The following is a 17,327-nucleotide window of genomic DNA, read 5'->3' on the forward strand; positions in this document are numbered from 1 at the left end:
GTAGTAAAAGTGGAGAAAGTTACAAAAAAGGTGGGCCTGGAAAGGGATAGTCAGGAGAAATTAGTCTTCCAGGAGAAAGGAGCTTCACTCATTCAATTGATTCTCTGAGCTCTGTCCAAGGTCCTGAAATATCTGTTTTTAATCATCCATGTCTTTGAGATTCCCAGAAGGTATCAGTGTTGCTTTGTTGTGATAAAAAGGTACAACGCTCTAGTGCGGTGTTTCTCAACCTTGGCAACTTGAAGATGGTAGGACTTCAACTCCCAGAATTCCTCAGCCAGCTGGGCTAGAGATTGACAGAAAGCATATACAGGGAGTCCTCGCCTACTGTTCAGTGACCATTCAGAGTTACAACAGTGCTGAAAAAAGAAACTGATGACCGCTCCTCAAATTGTGGCCATCACAACGTTCCCACAATAACAATGCATGACCACGATTCATTGGTAACCGGTGTGCATTTGGGATGGTTGCAGAGTCCCACAATCTTATGATCGCCGTTTGCAAACTTCACAGTCGGTTTCCGCCAATGAGGAAACCAGAAGGATGTCAGAAGTTGCAGTTGTATGATGTCGTGTTTAACGGCCTGTGGTGATTCGCTTAACAACTGCAGCCGGAACTGGTGTTGTAAGTCAGCACGGTCATGTGATACTGAGCTAAATGACCACACCACTTAGATGCTGGTCCCAATTGCAGCTGGTAAGTGAACATCAGCTGTACAATACCTGGTTGAGTTTGTGTATTATACAGACGAGGGGTCTCCAGATTTGGCCACTTGGCATGGCTGGCTGAGGAATTCTGGGAGTTGAAGTCCACAAGTCTTAAATATGCCAAGTTTGGAGAGCCCTGTACCAGACCAAACGGATGCCCAAGTTTGGAACTTGGCATATGGTGCAAACTCTTTCTGTGAAAATCGTCTGTTATCACTTCAAACCCAGCTAGATTCTTAAACTGCAAAAAAGGAAGTTATAAGAATAGTAATAAGCCAATTTAGTTAACCAAACACTCATGAAAGTGGTTTGCACTCATGAAAACCATGGTTTATTCAATATAACCCAACTAGCTGAGCTCACACATTAAATTTGGTTGAAAAACCGTGATTTAACAAGCAAGGAAATGCTGAGTTATAGATACATTTTAAAAATAAGTGAGCCCAGCTAGTTGAACAATGAAATATTTAGTGCTTTATCATGTGTTTTAACAAATACCAATACGTGTAGAAGCCACATTAAAAGCGAACTTTTCATATGTAATTATTTTTAATGTATTGATAACGATACAATGTCATTGCACCTTAGATAAGAAAGGGTCCTCCATCAAACAAGATATAAAATTTAAAAATTTATTTGATTACAATTTTCCAAGCACAAACTGGCACTGGATACACTTTTAAAACTCTTAAAGGGTTTTAAAACAGGCTTACATAAAATCTAGACAAAGTTCTGGTAGACACAAAGTATTTACAGATTTATATATACAAAATAAAACCCACGCATGGTAAGGCCTTGGCTCCCTTCTACCAAGAAGAGAATATCTTTCCAAATCTAGCCAATGCCACAGTGGGAAGCATGGTAAGTGGTTCTAAAAATTTCCCGTAGTGGGGGGGAAATAACCAACATTTTTCAACAGCTTACCATTAGGATAAAAGTGCAATAAGGGCATCGAGAAATTTGCTCCTGTCTTCCATTTTCAATTCAATTACTAAAATAATAAAGGAAATAATGTCAGAGGGATAATCCATTATCACGAGTGCATATTCTAAAGCAGGGGTAGGCAACCTCGGCTCTTTTATGACTCATGGACTCATAGCTGACTCAGGAATTCTGGGAGTTGAAGTCCATGAGTCATAAAAGAGCCGAGGTTTCCCTAACCCTGTAAAGGATGTCCCAAAGATGCTTTTTTTCCAAAAGGCAACTGGACTTTGTTTTCCTTGAAGACATTTCGCTTCTCATCCAAGAAGCTTCCTCAGTTCTGACTGAATGTGGAGGATGGAAGGATTTATATTATATCCTCCACCATTCAGTCAGAACCAAAGCAGCTTCTTGGAGAAGGGAAATGTCTTGTTTTCAAGGAAATTACAAAGTCCACTAGCCTTTTGAAAAAGCACCTTTGGGAGAACCATGACCTGGATGACTGAGAATCTCCAGAAATGTTTTAAAGGAAACTTCAGATCTCTGACTTAATAATCAACAGCCTAACATCCCTCTATGTTCTTAGGAATCAATTCAGAACTTAAAGCAGCTCATGCAAATTCATTTAGCCTGATACAACACTAAGCTGCATTGTTTTCAGGCCTGCAACTAACCAACTGATGGTCTTCTGGTCACCAACTGATATGCAGGTAAGCAGGAAAGCTTTCAGTACAAAAAGAAATTAAAATATTTAAACATCTGTGGTGGGAGAGAAACTTGGGGGTTATCTTTAAAAAGGAAAAAGTGACTTATGACCAGTTTTCACACTTAACGACCGTAGTAACATTCCCCACAGTCACATGATCAAAAATTCAGACACTTGGCAACTGGCTCGTATTTATGACGGTCGCAGCGTCCCAGTGTCATGTGACCTTCTGACAAGCAAAGTCAATGGGGAATCCAGACTCACTTTATAAATGTGTTCTTAACTTTACACGTGCAGTGATTCAACTGCAGCAAGGAACGTCGTAAAATGGGGCAAATCTCACTTAACTGTCTCGCTTAGCAACAGAAATTTTGGGCCTCAATTGTGGCCGTAAGCTGAGGACTACCAGAATGCCCTTAGCCAGCAATGTGTAGTAAGTCCGACTGGCCAAACTTTAGCAACTGATTTATGAATACAGGGAGGCACCATATGTTGGCCTCCAGTTTTATCATCATGCGCTTCATGTACCACCCTAGAGGGAAAAAATATATGTAAATATTACATGCTCTATACAACAAAGCCCCAATGATTTTTACTCACTAGACATGTCGAAATGGTTGTGTAAAGTCCGAGAATTGGTGTTTTCGGCCGCTTTTTCAAACGCTCTCCCAAAAAAGCTAAGAAAGAAAGACAAATACATCTTGGTGAGATACTTGCAACCACCCGTCCCACGTTTCTGATCTCGCTTGCCACTTATTATTTGCTCTCCACGCTAGATCCCACAACATTCCAGAAGTTCCATTCAGTCACTGAAACAGATGCTCCTCACGGGCCTATCTTCCACACGGCTGAAGAATTTGAGATCAAAGAGACCCTCTTGATCTAAAGGAATCAGTGAGCAAAGCCCCTTACTTTTTCTTGTCGGAGCTCTCCGTGTGAGGTGGGGTCCCGATCATGATCACTGTCCCTTGGTCGAGATTCATGGGGGCTGCCATAATCATGGGGAGCAGTTTACAGCGCTTGTTTCTGGTCTAAAAATATCAGAAAAGGGGTCTTGGTTAGACAAAGCTCAAAGGCAGAAGAATCCTAAGACCAAAATTCTGGGTTTGGGGTGCTGGTTTTGTTTGAAGTACAGAGGAAGGACTAATTTGAGGATTAAGCGGAGGAAGATTGCAGATAAAACAAAAGGCCACTTTTAAGCATCTTAAAACAGACTTGGCTTCCACGGATTGACGTCGCAGCCTGTATACGTTGCTAGTTGCACTGCTAAGTTTCAGGTTTTTATCTCCCTCGCTTTTAAAATGGAGATAGACATACCTCCCAACAATAAAAATAGTTTGGGACAAGATTAAAAGGCTTTTAAGAGGCCACCCACAATACTTATCCAAGTAAGGTTAGCACAAGATTATAGCGGATGATGGATAGGGAATGATATAGGTAGTCCTCAAACTCACAATTCATTTAGTGACCGTTCGAAATTACGACAGCACTGACAAAAGTGACTTATGACCCTTTTTCACTCTTACGACCGTTGCAGCATCCCCATGGCCATGTGGATTTATATTCAGATGATTGACAACCGGTTCATATTTATAACAGTTGCGGTGTCTCGGGGTCACATCATCCCCTTCTGCAACCTTCTGACAAGCACAGTCAAGGGGGGAGGAGCCCAATTCACTTAACAACCGCGTGACAAACGTGGCAAGAAAAGTTGTAAAGTAGGGCAAAACTCACTTAACCAATCTCTCACCTAGCAACATAAATTTTGGGCTGAATTGTGGTCGTAAATCAAGGAACTACCCATATTCAGATATACTAACTGGTATTTGTAACAAGTATGACAATAGCAAAATGACATGTACATATAACTGCACAAATGGGGCAAACATAACAGAAATCATCACGTTTTGATTCGTGCTATTTGCATCTCATGACATCATCACATGCCATCGTTCCCCTCCCCCTCTGAAAATACTCTGCTACATTTTCTTTTGCAAGATGCTACATTTAGGTTTACAGTGTTACTTCACCCGAGAATCCAGTGCTATCTAACATGTAATATTTAGAACTAAAAGCCAATCCTGCATTTTTCTTCCCGTTTCATTGTTTTCCACGCTTATTTTAAAGAGCTGAATAAGTTAACTAAGGTCCAAACCAGGCAGGATGTTAATATATATATATGTTAATGAGCATATTTTATTTTAAGCCACTAGTGGGATGGATTACAGAAACAACATGAGGTAGGAAGCATGTGATGTTTAGTTTTTCACCCAATCCTTAGGCAATCTCCAGGAAAATTCCTCTTTTCAAAACATTGTGTGTGTTTGTTAAGAAAAGCACTGATGCTATTTTTAAAACAAACTTTATGGTGTGTGAGTCATATCTAGTTTGGGCATTGTTCAGGGTATTTTTTTGGTTAAGATGGCTTAAATGTCATGTTTCAAAATAAAGCCCCTAATGGTGGATGCATTGTAAATTAATAGGTCACTTACAGAAGAAACAAAGGATCTAAGCAGGCACTTGGTGAGCAGACCTAAGGATATTGGCCTGGAGAATAGTTTCACATCTGGTGTACCCTGAAAAAGAAATATTTATAACTAGGTAAGTGGATGGCTGGATAGAAAAATGGATAGATGGATAGATAGATAGATTATATACAGATAGAGAAGATAGATGATGGATAGATGACAGATGATAGATAAATAGAGTGTAGATAGATAGTAAATTGAGTATAGATATAGATAGATGATGGATAGATGACAGATGATTGATAGTGTAGATAGATAGATAGATAGATAGATAGATAATAGACAGTAGATTGATTATATACAGATAGAGAAGATAGATGATGGATAGATGATAGATAGATAAATAGAGTGTAGATAGATAGTAAATAGATTGAGTATAGATATACAGTAGATAGATGATGGATAGATGACAGATGGTCGATAAATAGAGTATAGATAGATAGATAGATAGATAGATAGATAGATAGATAGATAGATAGATAGATAGATGAGTGCAGCAAGGCGATGTTCACCTCCATGAGATAGCAGTACAGGAACGGTCCCTGGTTGATGACAAGATTGGTGCAGATGCAGCTGGCCACCGTCTGCTGGATGGCGCACAGCTGCTTTTTGGCCAGCTCCAGTCCTTGAAGCAACTGGCCAAGATTACCTCTGGAAGGAGAAACAAAACAAAGACATTGCTTTTACCCAGAAGGAAAGTAATTCATAATATTCTTAGGAAATGTTCCTTACTATCACCTTAACGCAGAGGCACATCAGTGACAAATATTGATAGCTTGTCAACTGGATAATACCTACAACTTCTTGGTATCAATGGGTGGCAGTAGAGATGGGTAACTTGAGGTATTCTAGTCTACTCTACTCTATATGTCATACGGTAATTAGTTCCTCTTCTCTCAAATCATTGCCTTAGACATATCTGTAAAATCTATATATATATATTAGCATGATGATTTGTTCCTTGTTCTTGAGGACCTCAAGTTTCCTGCGCACAAAATCACCTTGTTCCACCCTGAGCAAGCAAGGATTTTACTAAGCTAAGCTGTTTCCGTTCCTTCTCATGCATTAGCAAATATCTGCAAATAATAATTTTCTATATATAATTTCCTTCAGTGGTAACTTGAAGATCTGCGAACTCTCCAGCAGGCTTGCTTGGCTGGGGAATCCTGGGAGTTGAAGTCCAGACATCTTCAAGTTTGCCCGGGTTGAGAAATACTGCCCTATAGCAACATTCCCTAACCTGGCTTCTTCAACATATGCTAGGGTTACAAAGAGGGGAAAATGTACCTTACCTGGAAAGACTATCCAAAGCCTTGATAAAATTATCAGTTCTGCTCTCTTCCTTTTCCACGTTCTCCATCAAGGCTGCCGTGGCATACACAACATCACTGGCTAAAAATTTATTTTTAAAACCAAAATGGACACTGAAGGTCTGCACTCTCAGATCCTTCATTCTGAAAAATAAAAGGGAATCACTGGAAATGTTCAAACAACTCAACAGTCACACTCGGACAAGCCGTAGAGTTTAGCTTTTTGTATTAACTTACTAGCTGTACCCGGCCACGCGTTGCTGTGGCTCAGTCTGGTAAAAGCGTGTGTTGCTTTTACGTCCAACAGATGGCGCTGTTTTTTTTAAAAAAGCATGTTTTTACCTGTCACAGGTGTGACATCTATATAATATAGGTATATAAAAACATGCACGTATTCGAATGCAACGTTGTGTCAAAATTTCAAAGCAATCGGTGAAGAACTTTCGGAGATTTAAGATTTTGAACAAACGAACATTTACATTTTTATTTATATAGATTTACGTCTTTTAAGCTTATACAGTTTTTTTATCTTATATGATTGTAAGTCACCCAGAAATACAAAATGAGGCAAGATGGCCCATACATTTTACAAAGAAATAAACATGTGAGTAAATCAGTTCAGAATTCTGTGTCGTTAAAAAAAAAAAAAAGGTATCTTACCCAAACTTATTTCCAGATTCTTCGATCATTTCCCGAAGATTCTCTTTCAGGGACATGTCCATGGAATGGAATTTCTGTTTGACTTGCTTTAAAGGCAACCTTAGAAAAACAAATTGAGGAATTAAGTACGTGGGGAGGAACATCCGACACACAGAACTAAGACACTGCCAATCTCTTCCTGCTTATCCGCTAAGTATTGCTAATTTCTGATAATGGTGCCTTTTATTGAATATTGGAAACTATTTTACTCAGATTCAAATCACTGTCCCGGTACTGACCAGTGGTAGGAGTTTTGCAAAATTTCAGGGGTTTTCTTCCTAATTGCTCCAGAAATGTTGGGTTTGAATCTTCTACACGTAAGAGGTTGTGAAAAAACAGACAACCAAAGTGATAGGAAGCTGACTTTGCTTAGCAACTTGGTTCAACCCTGGTTACACGGGTCTTCAAACTTGGCAACTTCAAGACTTGTGAACTTCAACTCCCAGAATTCCTCAGCCAGCCATGAGGAGTTGAAGTCCACAAGTCTTGAAGTTGCCAAAGATCTGTACTACTCCAGTACTACAGACAATGCTACCCACGCTCTTTAATTCCTTCAAAATTACCATCCATGGCCATCATCCTGATTTGGGTTGGTTTTTTTCCACCCTTTTCAATTCCCAACTCTCTTGATTAACTTACCCCATGTCAGCCAGGAATTCTTGCAGTCTCTTTTGGCCTTGAACAGACCAAAGCTTGAAGCTGGCAGATGTGTAACAAGTATTGCGTAGACTTTCATACAAAGACCAGTGCTGATAAAGAGCAAGGCACAAGCTAAGGCCATCAAGAGTTAAGAAGAATAAGGAGGAATGAGTGTGATTTGGGCTGGCAATGCTTATTTCACCTCTTCTGTAATTTTCTTCTCCATAAATGCTGACTAGGTTGGCTTATGCAGATTAACCAAGGTTTTATATTATACTTCTAAAATTATTATAGCCTCATGAACAGCCTCATGAGGTTCCCCCCCCCCAATATTTCTGATGTGGAAATTAAAGCAGAAATGCACGGGGTTATTCAAGGCCTTTCGAAAAGCACCGGAACCTTTTTTTTTCCGGCCTCCCTCTGAAATATTCTGAACCACAATCTATTTTTGCTCATAATTTGCTGCTCTACGGTATGATTAGTGGTGCACTAATTTGCACCTTCTCTCCATCTCGTTTTTTGGAAAGCAGAAGCACCAAGAACACTTAATTTCGTTGTGAGTTACACAATGACAATAAAGATATTCTATTCTATTCCCTATTCTATTCTTATATTCTATTCTTATTCCCTATTCTATTCTATTCTATTCTTCTTCTTTATTCTATTGTTATCTTGGCTCTCTAAGTCGCAATTAGCATCAAAGTTGGAACCAAGGGACTCTTCAGTCAAATACTGCTTAAAAAATAGGACTAGATTTGGAAACTGGAACGCCAGGGAAAAGGTGGATAGAAAGACAGAAGCTCACATGCTCAAAAGCTGCAAGGATTGATCTGAGCCAATGACTTCACCGTGACAATTCAATTTGTGTCAAGTTGCAGCTGAAGTCCTGAACAATTTCCATCACCCATGGAAGGATACTCGTATTCGAAGGCGATCCTCATGCAGTCGATAGAAAGGGAGTTGTCTTCATCCCCGTTGCGATGATTATGCCGAGTGACGTGACGCTGGAGAGTCCCGACGTCCGTCACATACTTCATTCTTCCATTAAAGAAAAACCAAGGCAAAATATTATTGATTGATGGCGAGGAGTAACTGCCTTGCCTCTTTTTCGACATCGAAGCTCAGGAAATGAAAATGTTTTCTGAGACAATGTTAGGAAAGAGTTCATTTGGGAAAGATTTAGATCCCATACTGAAGAAATTCTTGGCTCAAGAAACACCAGGACATTTATCGATGGGAGGAGTAAATGATTTAAAGGAGGCATCAAGTTTTCACTTACTGAGTGATTCTGTCTTGGATCCACTGGTCGGTTAGTCCAACAACAGCCCACCTTAAAAAAAAAAAGAAAAAGAATCAAGACATATTGCCTTTTACCTGTACAGGTAGCCCTCGACTTACAACAGTTCATTTAGCGACCGTTCAAAGTAACAACATTAAAAAAGTGACTTATGACAGTTTTTCAGTTATGACTTTTGCAGCATCCCCATGATCATGTGATCAAAATTCAGCTGCTTGACAACTGGTTCACACTTATGACCGCTGCAGCGTCCCGGGGCCATGTGGTCACTTTTTATGACCTTCTGACAAGCATTGGGGAAGCCAGATTCACTTAACAACCGGGTTACTAACTAATCAACTGCAGTGATTCACTTAACAACGGTGGCAAGAAAAGTCGTAAAATGGGGCCAAACTCACTTAACAAATATCTCACTTAGGAACAGACTTTTGGGCTCAATTGTGGTCGTAAGCCGAGGACGACCTATATAGTGGCCAAAAGCTATGAAGGGATTTCTCAAGAAGTCAAAACGATTTCAAAATAGGTTCGCTGACATCCAAGTCGTAGCCACAAATCAACGGCCTCCCTTGTCTAGTTGAGCATGCAGTTACTTTATACAGTTATTTTATTATTCTAATTAAAGAATCACTCCCACATTTTTTTAATTTCTGTGCTTTGAAAAGTCTAAGGGCAGAACCTGAAGCTTTCTGTATGCAAAGTGTTTGTGTGAGGACTATCAACATGATGTAGCTAGGATTGTTTATTGTGCCTATGAGGACATCCTGACAACTTTGTTGTTTTTCTTCAGTGGAACAACCCATTTTCAAGAAAGAGGAGCTTTGAACTTCAAATTAGCAATATCGCAAACAAGACCACCTACCACAGCATGTCGTTCAAGTCTTTGGACATGACCCATGCCAAATCAAACATCATCATGGCAGACTGCAAAGGGAAAAACGAGGACGTGATCAGCATTAAATAGAAGCTGTTTGGAACTGTCAAGAAAGCAAATCCCTTTTTTTTTCTTTGTAAGAGATTTATTTTCCATAAAGTCTCATGAAATGTCAATCATTTATTTTTTTTATTTTTTGTATAGATTTTATTAGTTGTTATAGGGTTAGGGATAAGGTGGGGTCAGGATTAGGGTTAGGGTTGGGGTTTTTCCAAATAACATTTTCAATATTTAGCAAACGGCATAATGTCTGGGTACATGTAATTAACTAACAATAATATAGTTAATTATCATAAACAATATGTTAATTCATCACTCAATAGCCTTCTTCTTACTAACAGATTCAAAATTACATATCACATTCCTTTCTCTCTCTTTTCAGGGATACAGGTAGTCCTCGACTTACAACAGTTCATTTAGTGACCATTCCAAGTTACAACGGCACTGAAAAATGGGACTTATGACCGTTCTTCACACTTACAACATCCACATGGTCAAGCGGTCAAAATTTATGACTCTAAGTGAGACAGTTGTTAAGTGAATTTTGCTCCATTTTACGACCTGTCTTGCCACGGTTGTTAAGTGAATTGCTGCAGTTGTTAAGTTAGTAACAACAGTTGTTAAGTTAACCCGGCTTCTCCATTGACTTTGTTTATCAGACGGTCACAAAAGAGGGTCACATGGCCCTGGGACACTGCGACTGTCATAAATACGAGTCAGTTGCCAAGCGTGTGAATTTTGATCACGTGAGGCTGCAACGGTCGTCAGCGTGCAAAACGGCCGTAGGTCACTTTTTCAGTGCCGCTGTAACTTCGAATGGTCACTAAATGAACTGTTGTAAGTTGAGGACTACCTGTACAGGAACTGTTTAAAAACCAGGTGGATTTCCACCGAAGGTAGCATAAAACCTTTAAGTTAGCTTACTAGAAATTAAGACATGCAGTAGCCCCTTTCACTTGAAAAAGGAATGAATCGGACTGTGAAGATGAGATTCAATACGTACTGATGTCCCGTGATATTCGTACTGCTCGTAGTCAAAAAGAATTTCTTGCCTAAATAAAAAGGGGGAGAGAAAAAAATCAGCAACAGTTTTTTCTGCTATAAATTGAAATATCCATGAAGCAGATAACTTGGGTCACATACCTGCGGGCCTCCCACTCTCTTCGTTCGCGTCTTTTCATTGTTCTTTCTACCACTTCCTATGCAGAGATTAGGATAAACAATGATCAGTCAATCAGAATAGAGCTGGAAGGGACCTTGGAGGTGTTCTAGTCCAACCCTCTGCTCAAGCAGGAGACCCTATTCCATTTCAGACAAATGGCTGTCCAGTCTTTTCTTTAAAACCTCCAGTGATGGAGCACCCACAACGTCTGGAGGCAAGCCCTTCCACTGACTAATTGTTCTCACTGTCAGGAAGTTTCTCTTTTAATTCCAAGGTTGCTTCTCTCCTTGATTAGTTCCCATCCGTTGTTTCTTGTCCTGTCTTCAGGTGCTTTGGAAAATAAATTGACCCCCTACTCCTTATTTATTATTATTTATTTATTTATTTTAATTTATATCCCGTCCTTCTCCCGGACGGGACTCAGGGCGGCTCACAACATATATTTAAAACAAAGGTGTATATACAATCCCCCCCTATAAAACCGAATTAAACCAAATTTTAGAGTTGTGTTGTTTACAAATTCCTTAAAATGAACCCAATATAAAATCCAATATAAAATCCTCCCTAGGCCAGCTCCTTGTGGCAGCCTCTCAAATACTGGAATCCTGGTGTCATGTCCCCACTAGTCCTTCTTTTCTCTAGACTGGCTATACCCAATTCCTGCAACTCTTTTTTTCTTGATTGATTTATCAATTGATTTGAAATATGATTTGCTCAAATAGACAAAATTGTAAAAGTGAACTTGGGAGTAGGATGTACAGGTAATCCTCAACTTACAACCATTCCTTTAGTGACCATTCAAAGTTGCAAGGGCACTGAAAAACTGGCTTACAAATGGCCCCCCTTGGTCACATGATCAAAATTCAGGCGCTTGGCAACCGGTATGTATTTACCAGGGTCGCAGCATCCCAAGGTCATAGGATCGCCATTTGCAACCATGGCAAAAGGTTTTATAAGTGGGCATGGCTCATTTAACAACTGTCTTACTTAGAAACAAAAGTTCTGGTTCCAATTGTGGTCGTAAGTCAAGAACTGCCTGTACCTTGTTTAACCTCCACCAGTAAATCCCACGTTTAGGTCCAAATTTTGTATTAAAACCTGACTTAATTTCTATGTGCACGTTAATGTAACTTTATTAACATGAGGTCCAATCTAAAATTGATTGGGGTATTCTGGACTGAACTGAAACTAGATAGCAAAGCAGAATCCAGAAATATTATTTTAAGAATATGAAAGACACAGAAAACATCCCTAGAACTGTTGAAGTAGCATAGTAAAAAAAATCCAAAGTTTATGATTTGCTTTATTTTTTGAAAGAAAGAAACATGAATGTAAATATTCTGAAAAGATTCTAGACTGAAATACTTTCAAAATGTTATTGGAATCATTAGCTGCCGACTTGATTTAAATCAATACCTAGGCAAAATACCCTAAAAATAACTGATTCAATGTTACAATTGACAACAGTGTAACATTTGACAATGAAACGTTTTTAACTTTAAAAAACCCCACATTCCTTAAAAAGAAAGGATTACAATTTGAGTTAGTTTCAAATGATAAAAAATAGCCATGAACCAAAACAAAGATAATATTTTTTTAAAAAACACTTTTTACTCCCTGAAAGAAACTCGTATATTTTGATGCATCTTCTTTTACTTAGTAGTCAATGTTAAATTACATTAATCTATTTATAAATATGACTTTCCTTTAAAATGCCATTTTATTTTAACTGGCTCAAAGCTCACCTCTTCGAATCGTCTCCGTTTTCCTGCAGGCTCTGATCCATCGCTTTCGTTCCCAGAATCCTCCTCTTCCTCCCTGAAAATATCGTCATAGGCAGGAATCTCGAGGTCGTCCTCATGCTTGACCAAGAGTTTGATCTAGTAAAATTTAAATAAAGCAACTGTAAATCCCAGCAATGACCTTGGCGAAACACAAGAAGCAGGTAGAATTTATTATCGATTATGGAAAATTTTAGACCACACAGTAAAATATTTTACTAAATTATACTAAATTTAAAACTTGTACTACCAAATTTCATCTCCACCTTTCCTCCATTTGCATGACTGTCACGTACAATGGTTAACCCGATTGCTGATGTTTTTTAATCCCACCTTTAGATTTTTTTTTAATCACTTGAAGGTGGCGAACATACCTAATACAGGTAGTCCTCGACTTACAACAGTTCGTTTAGTGACGGCTCAAAGTCACAACGGCACTGAAAAAAGTGAACTTATGACTGTTTTTGTTATCTTTGCAGCAATCCCTGTGGTCACGTGATCAAAATTTAGACACTTGGCAAGTGGTTCATATTTATGACCGTTGCTGGTTAAGTGATCCCCATTTGTGGCCTGATCAGCAATGGGGAAGCCAGGTTCATTTAATACTTAACAACTGTGACAAGGAAAGTTGTAAAGTGGGGCAAAACTCACTTAATAAATGTCTCACATAGCAACATAAATTTTGGGCTCAGTTGTGGTCGTACGTTGAGGACTCCCTGTACTTCTTCCTCCTATATTCCCTACAACAACTCTTTGAGGTGAGATCAGCTGAGAGAGTTAGAGATTGTCCCAGTTATCCAGCCAGTTTTTATCCCTAAAGCCAGACTAGAGCTCATTGTCTCCTGATTGGCCCAAGGTCACATGGGTAAGGTGGGACTAGAAAGCCCAGCCTCCTGGTGATTGGTCCAAAGTCACCCAGCTGTCTTTCATGCCCAAGGCAGGACTAGAATTTACAGCCTCCTAGTTTTCTAGTTAAGTGCCTTAACCACTAGACCAGGGGTAGGCAACCTCGGCTCTTTTATGACTCGTGGACTTCAACTCCCAGAATTCCTGAGCCAGCCATGCTGAGGGGAAAGGGAGAAGTTTCTAAGCTGAGCCGTGCTGGCTCAGGAATTCTGGGAGTTAAAGTCCACGAGTCATAAAAGAGCCAAGGTTGCCTACCCATGCCCTAGACCAAAATGGATAGAAACAATGCTTTGGAAGTTGCTGAAAGATTATGAAGGTCCTAATATAGAACTGCAAAACTTTATCTACAAAATAGGGCCTGATCAAGCCACCCCTGCAGCTTGTTATTGTTCCTTCAGCTTTATCAAAAGAGTAGTTATGAAAAACATCCCTAGACAGCAGTGTCTTGAGTCAAAACAAAACATAGACAAAGAACGACTGTAAATTTCCAGTAACTGATAATAAAAAGTCAGCATCCCCAGTCATTATTAAATTGCTCAGATAACAGCACAGGATCCACAGAGAACTTGCCACCATCCTGTAGAGGGCATAATATTACAAGAACAAACTCCAGGAAACTGGGCCTCGTTTATGAAGTCAACCTTTTTCTCAAAAAGGGGAACTTACTTGCGTCTCATTGTAAACGTTCACTACATTGATAGGTCTATGAGTATCGCAAACAAAGAACAGAGTATCGGCTTCAGGTTGAAGGATTTCCAGCAGGTCAATGTTGGCCCCGCAGTTTAAGAGCACAAAGTATTTGAACTGTAAATAAAAGCAAATAGGTTGTGGAAATAAGTCTGCATGAAAGGCTGTGTAATCAATCATCTATCCATCCATCCATCCATCCATCCATCCATCCATCCATCTATCTATCTTAGATAATGTACAGTAGGTTCAAGAGAAAGAGATTGTATTCCATCACCCTTATTTGTATTTTATATATGTCCCATTTATTTATTTTTCTTTACCTGATCCTTATGTTCTAGAAATGCTGTTTCCAGTTCTTGCCATCCAGATACCGGGACTAATGTATATTGCACATGATCACACTGAAATAAAGCCTGAAGAAAAATGAAGGCTAGATTTAAGAGCAAAGATTAATACTGTTCCTTCACTTAACTGAGTATAGCAATAGCAGCATCCAAGCAAGTTTTTTGAGCAACTGTACATATATCAATTATATTTAAAGACAAACAAGCTAGAACTGTAGAGCTTTGTTAATTGCTCATGTTGTTTAACACTCTAATTTTGCATTTTTACTGTATTTAAGATAACAAATGATTCATAGGCTGGAAGGAAGTTGGCATTTTATCATGGAAATCATCAAAATCATGCAAGGATGATTTTTTTTCCTCTTTCTGTAAAGTTATTTCTGTAAATATTTTATTTATATTTATAAATTTTATTTGCCATCCAACTTATATCTAATGACTCTCTACTAATTGCATACTAATTCATTTATCATTAGAAGAGCATCCGGAGAGCATTTACTACAGGGAAGATCTGGTATATATTTGGAGGTAATTGTAACTGAAAGTAATGCATTTTTAAGAAAATAAGACGAACTCCGTCAATTACCTCACCCTTGGGCCATTGTCCCTGATTGCCTTGCAAGAAGGATACTAACAGTACATTCATTTATTTGGAAATATTCATTGCCTGCTTATTTACAGTTCTTTTACCCCATTGCACAATATTTTGTCACTTGTACGCTCAAAATACTTGAAGGGCAGACTTACCTGGAGGATTTTACAAGCACATAATGCATCTATGTCTGAAGCCACCAGAAGCAGCACCCGCTATAAGAAAGTATAAATGTTAAGTTAGCAACTACCAGGTTGTTTTTCTCCCTTTTCTAGTTAGGAGCAGCAGCTCCCTTAATCCATCTCCAATCTGGTCAATTTCACCTTCACCTCCTCAATTTCAGGGGCTTTGCTTACTTCCACAAAGCCAGTTCTGAAAAGTTTTCTCCCATTTCAGAGCTTGGACTCATCCATTGGGATCTCATTGGCCATGCTCTAACCCCAAGGCACTACAATGTCTATCCTCCCCAGCCACCAGAGCCTAAAACCCTGAAAGGGAAACACACACACACACACACACACACACCAAGCCAAGCTTCACAACCCTGGCAGAGGAGGCCTGTTGGACAGCCCCACCAGATGCAAAGCCTTTACATGGTGGAATGCAATACCTATCCTCCCCAGCCATCAGTCCCCCAAACCCTGAAAGGGAAACACACACACACACACACACACATACACACCAGGCCCAGCTCCACAACCCTGGCAGAGGCCTGTTCAACAGCCCCACCAGATAAGCCCCCAGACACAAAGCCTTTACATGGTGGAATGCAATACCCATCCTCCCCAGCCACCAGTCCCCAAAACCCTGAAAGGGAAACACACAAACACACACACACACACCAGGCCCAGCTCCACAACCCTGGCAGAGGAGGCCGATACAAGAAGCCCCAGCAGATCAGCCCACTGAAGCAAAGCTTTTTAATGGTGGAGTGCAAGATCCATCCTCCCCAGCCACCCCTCCTCCCCCAAACAAATCCCTGGGCTCTGCCCACGTCCATCTGCCTCATCCCAACCCTGTCACAAGCCAGCACAAAGGCGGACTACAACCCCCAAGCTGGACTACAATACCCAAGCTGCACTACAACGCCCATCCTCCCCAGCCACGACTCCGGCTCTTTCAGCATTGAAAGGGAAAACCCTCAGCTTCTGTCCAGGCCCAACTCCACTCCGTTCCTCCCCCCTCAGCAGTGTTTGCTTGCACAACAGCCAGATCGGGTAGACCCACTGAGGGGGGGGGCGAAGGATGACAAGGCCCATGCTCCTCAGCCTCCTCCTCCTCCTCCTCCTGACCCCCCCGAAAGGCTCCGGCCCCCTCACCTGGCTCACGACCACCTCGTAAAACTCCTTCCGAAAGTCTGTCAGGAACATGACCGGCCGCGAAGGCAACAATGGCGGCCGAGCGCGAGAAGAAAGACCCGCTTCAAGGAAGGCGCCAAAGCAGCGCCTTTCCTCATTGGCCGCGGCGCTTACGGAAAGCGACCAATCGGAGACCGAGGATCTCGCTCTGACGGGCGGGATGGGCGGGTTTCACCTATTCAGCCCCGCCCTCTTCTTCCCCCGCCGGTCTCAAAGAGCGCAGAGAACAGAAAGGGGGATACGGTCTTTAGAGTTTCAGAGAGAGACTTCCGGCTCGCAATAGCATCATTCCATGTGTTGCGGGGCCAAAAGGGTGGAAATAGGTGGTTAAAGATAATCGCAGATGGGGGAAGAGAGGGTCCCGTCTCTTTCCAAGGCTTGAAATAATTCAATCAGAATACGTAGAAAGAAGCAGATCGCATTTTTGTTTTGTTTTGGGGGAAGCAGACTTCTGTTCTTAATAAACAATCCCCATCAATTATCCCCATCCATTTTCCCGTTCCTATCCGCAGCGCCTAAACAGTACCGGTAATAGATATTGCAAAGCAAGACTGCTTAACTCTTGGGCCAGGAGGGTGACCTCCATTTTTTTTTCCTTTCAGGATGAAAACAAAAACAGCAAAAACAGGGCAAAACTGGCGGCCGCCATCTTTGATAAGGGCATTCCTTTGCCTATAACGTTCCCCGCTCTCTGTCTTGAGTTGATAAACCCCCTAAAAACAAGCCTAGACGCTTTATGAGGAAAGCCGTGTGGGC

General features: G+C 40.6%; 1 protein-coding gene across 1 annotated transcript; it reads right to left on the bottom strand.

Annotated features, from left to right (window-relative positions):
• Window positions 1-1,470: 1,470 nt before the first annotated feature.
• On the bottom strand, window positions 1,471-16,590 carry CDC45 (cell division cycle 45). Its single transcript, XM_015822562.1, has 18 exons — window positions 16,533-16,590; window positions 15,369-15,428; window positions 14,598-14,690; window positions 14,254-14,391; window positions 12,646-12,780; window positions 10,882-10,937; window positions 10,742-10,790; window positions 9,667-9,728; window positions 8,790-8,840; window positions 8,429-8,548; window positions 7,511-7,642; window positions 6,833-6,931; window positions 6,155-6,316; window positions 5,375-5,513; window positions 4,827-4,910; window positions 3,247-3,365; window positions 2,935-3,011; window positions 1,471-1,698 (listed from the first exon to the last, which is right to left on the bottom strand). The coding sequence occupies exons 1-18, from the start codon at window positions 16,581-16,583 to the stop codon at window positions 1,634-1,636; spliced, it is 1,692 nt and encodes a 563-aa protein (XP_015678048.1). The 5' UTR covers window positions 16,584-16,590; the 3' UTR covers window positions 1,471-1,633.
• Window positions 16,591-17,327: the final 737 nt, after the last annotated feature.

This window comes from Protobothrops mucrosquamatus, unplaced genomic scaffold (assembly GCF_001527695.2).
Source record: "Protobothrops mucrosquamatus isolate PMUCROS unplaced genomic scaffold, P.Mucros_1.0 scaffold1607, whole genome shotgun sequence".
In the NCBI taxonomy this organism is placed as follows: domain Eukaryota; kingdom Metazoa; phylum Chordata; class Lepidosauria; order Squamata; family Viperidae; genus Protobothrops; species Protobothrops mucrosquamatus.

Excerpts from the sequence above, each read along its gene's own strand:
- CDC45 (XM_015822562.1), bottom strand. The coding sequence starts at position 16,583 with ATGTTCCTGACAGACTTTCGGAAGGAGTTTTACGAGGTGGTCGTGAGC. Across the intron at positions 8,841-9,666 it reads GACTTGAACGACATGCTGTG|GTGGGCTGTTGTTGGACTAA; the intron begins GTAGGTGGTCTT and ends TTTTTTTTTAAG. Across the intron at positions 5,514-6,154 it reads GCTTTGGATAGTCTTTCCAG|AGGTAATCTTGGCCAGTTGC; the intron begins GTAAGGTACATT and ends TTCTCCTTCCAG.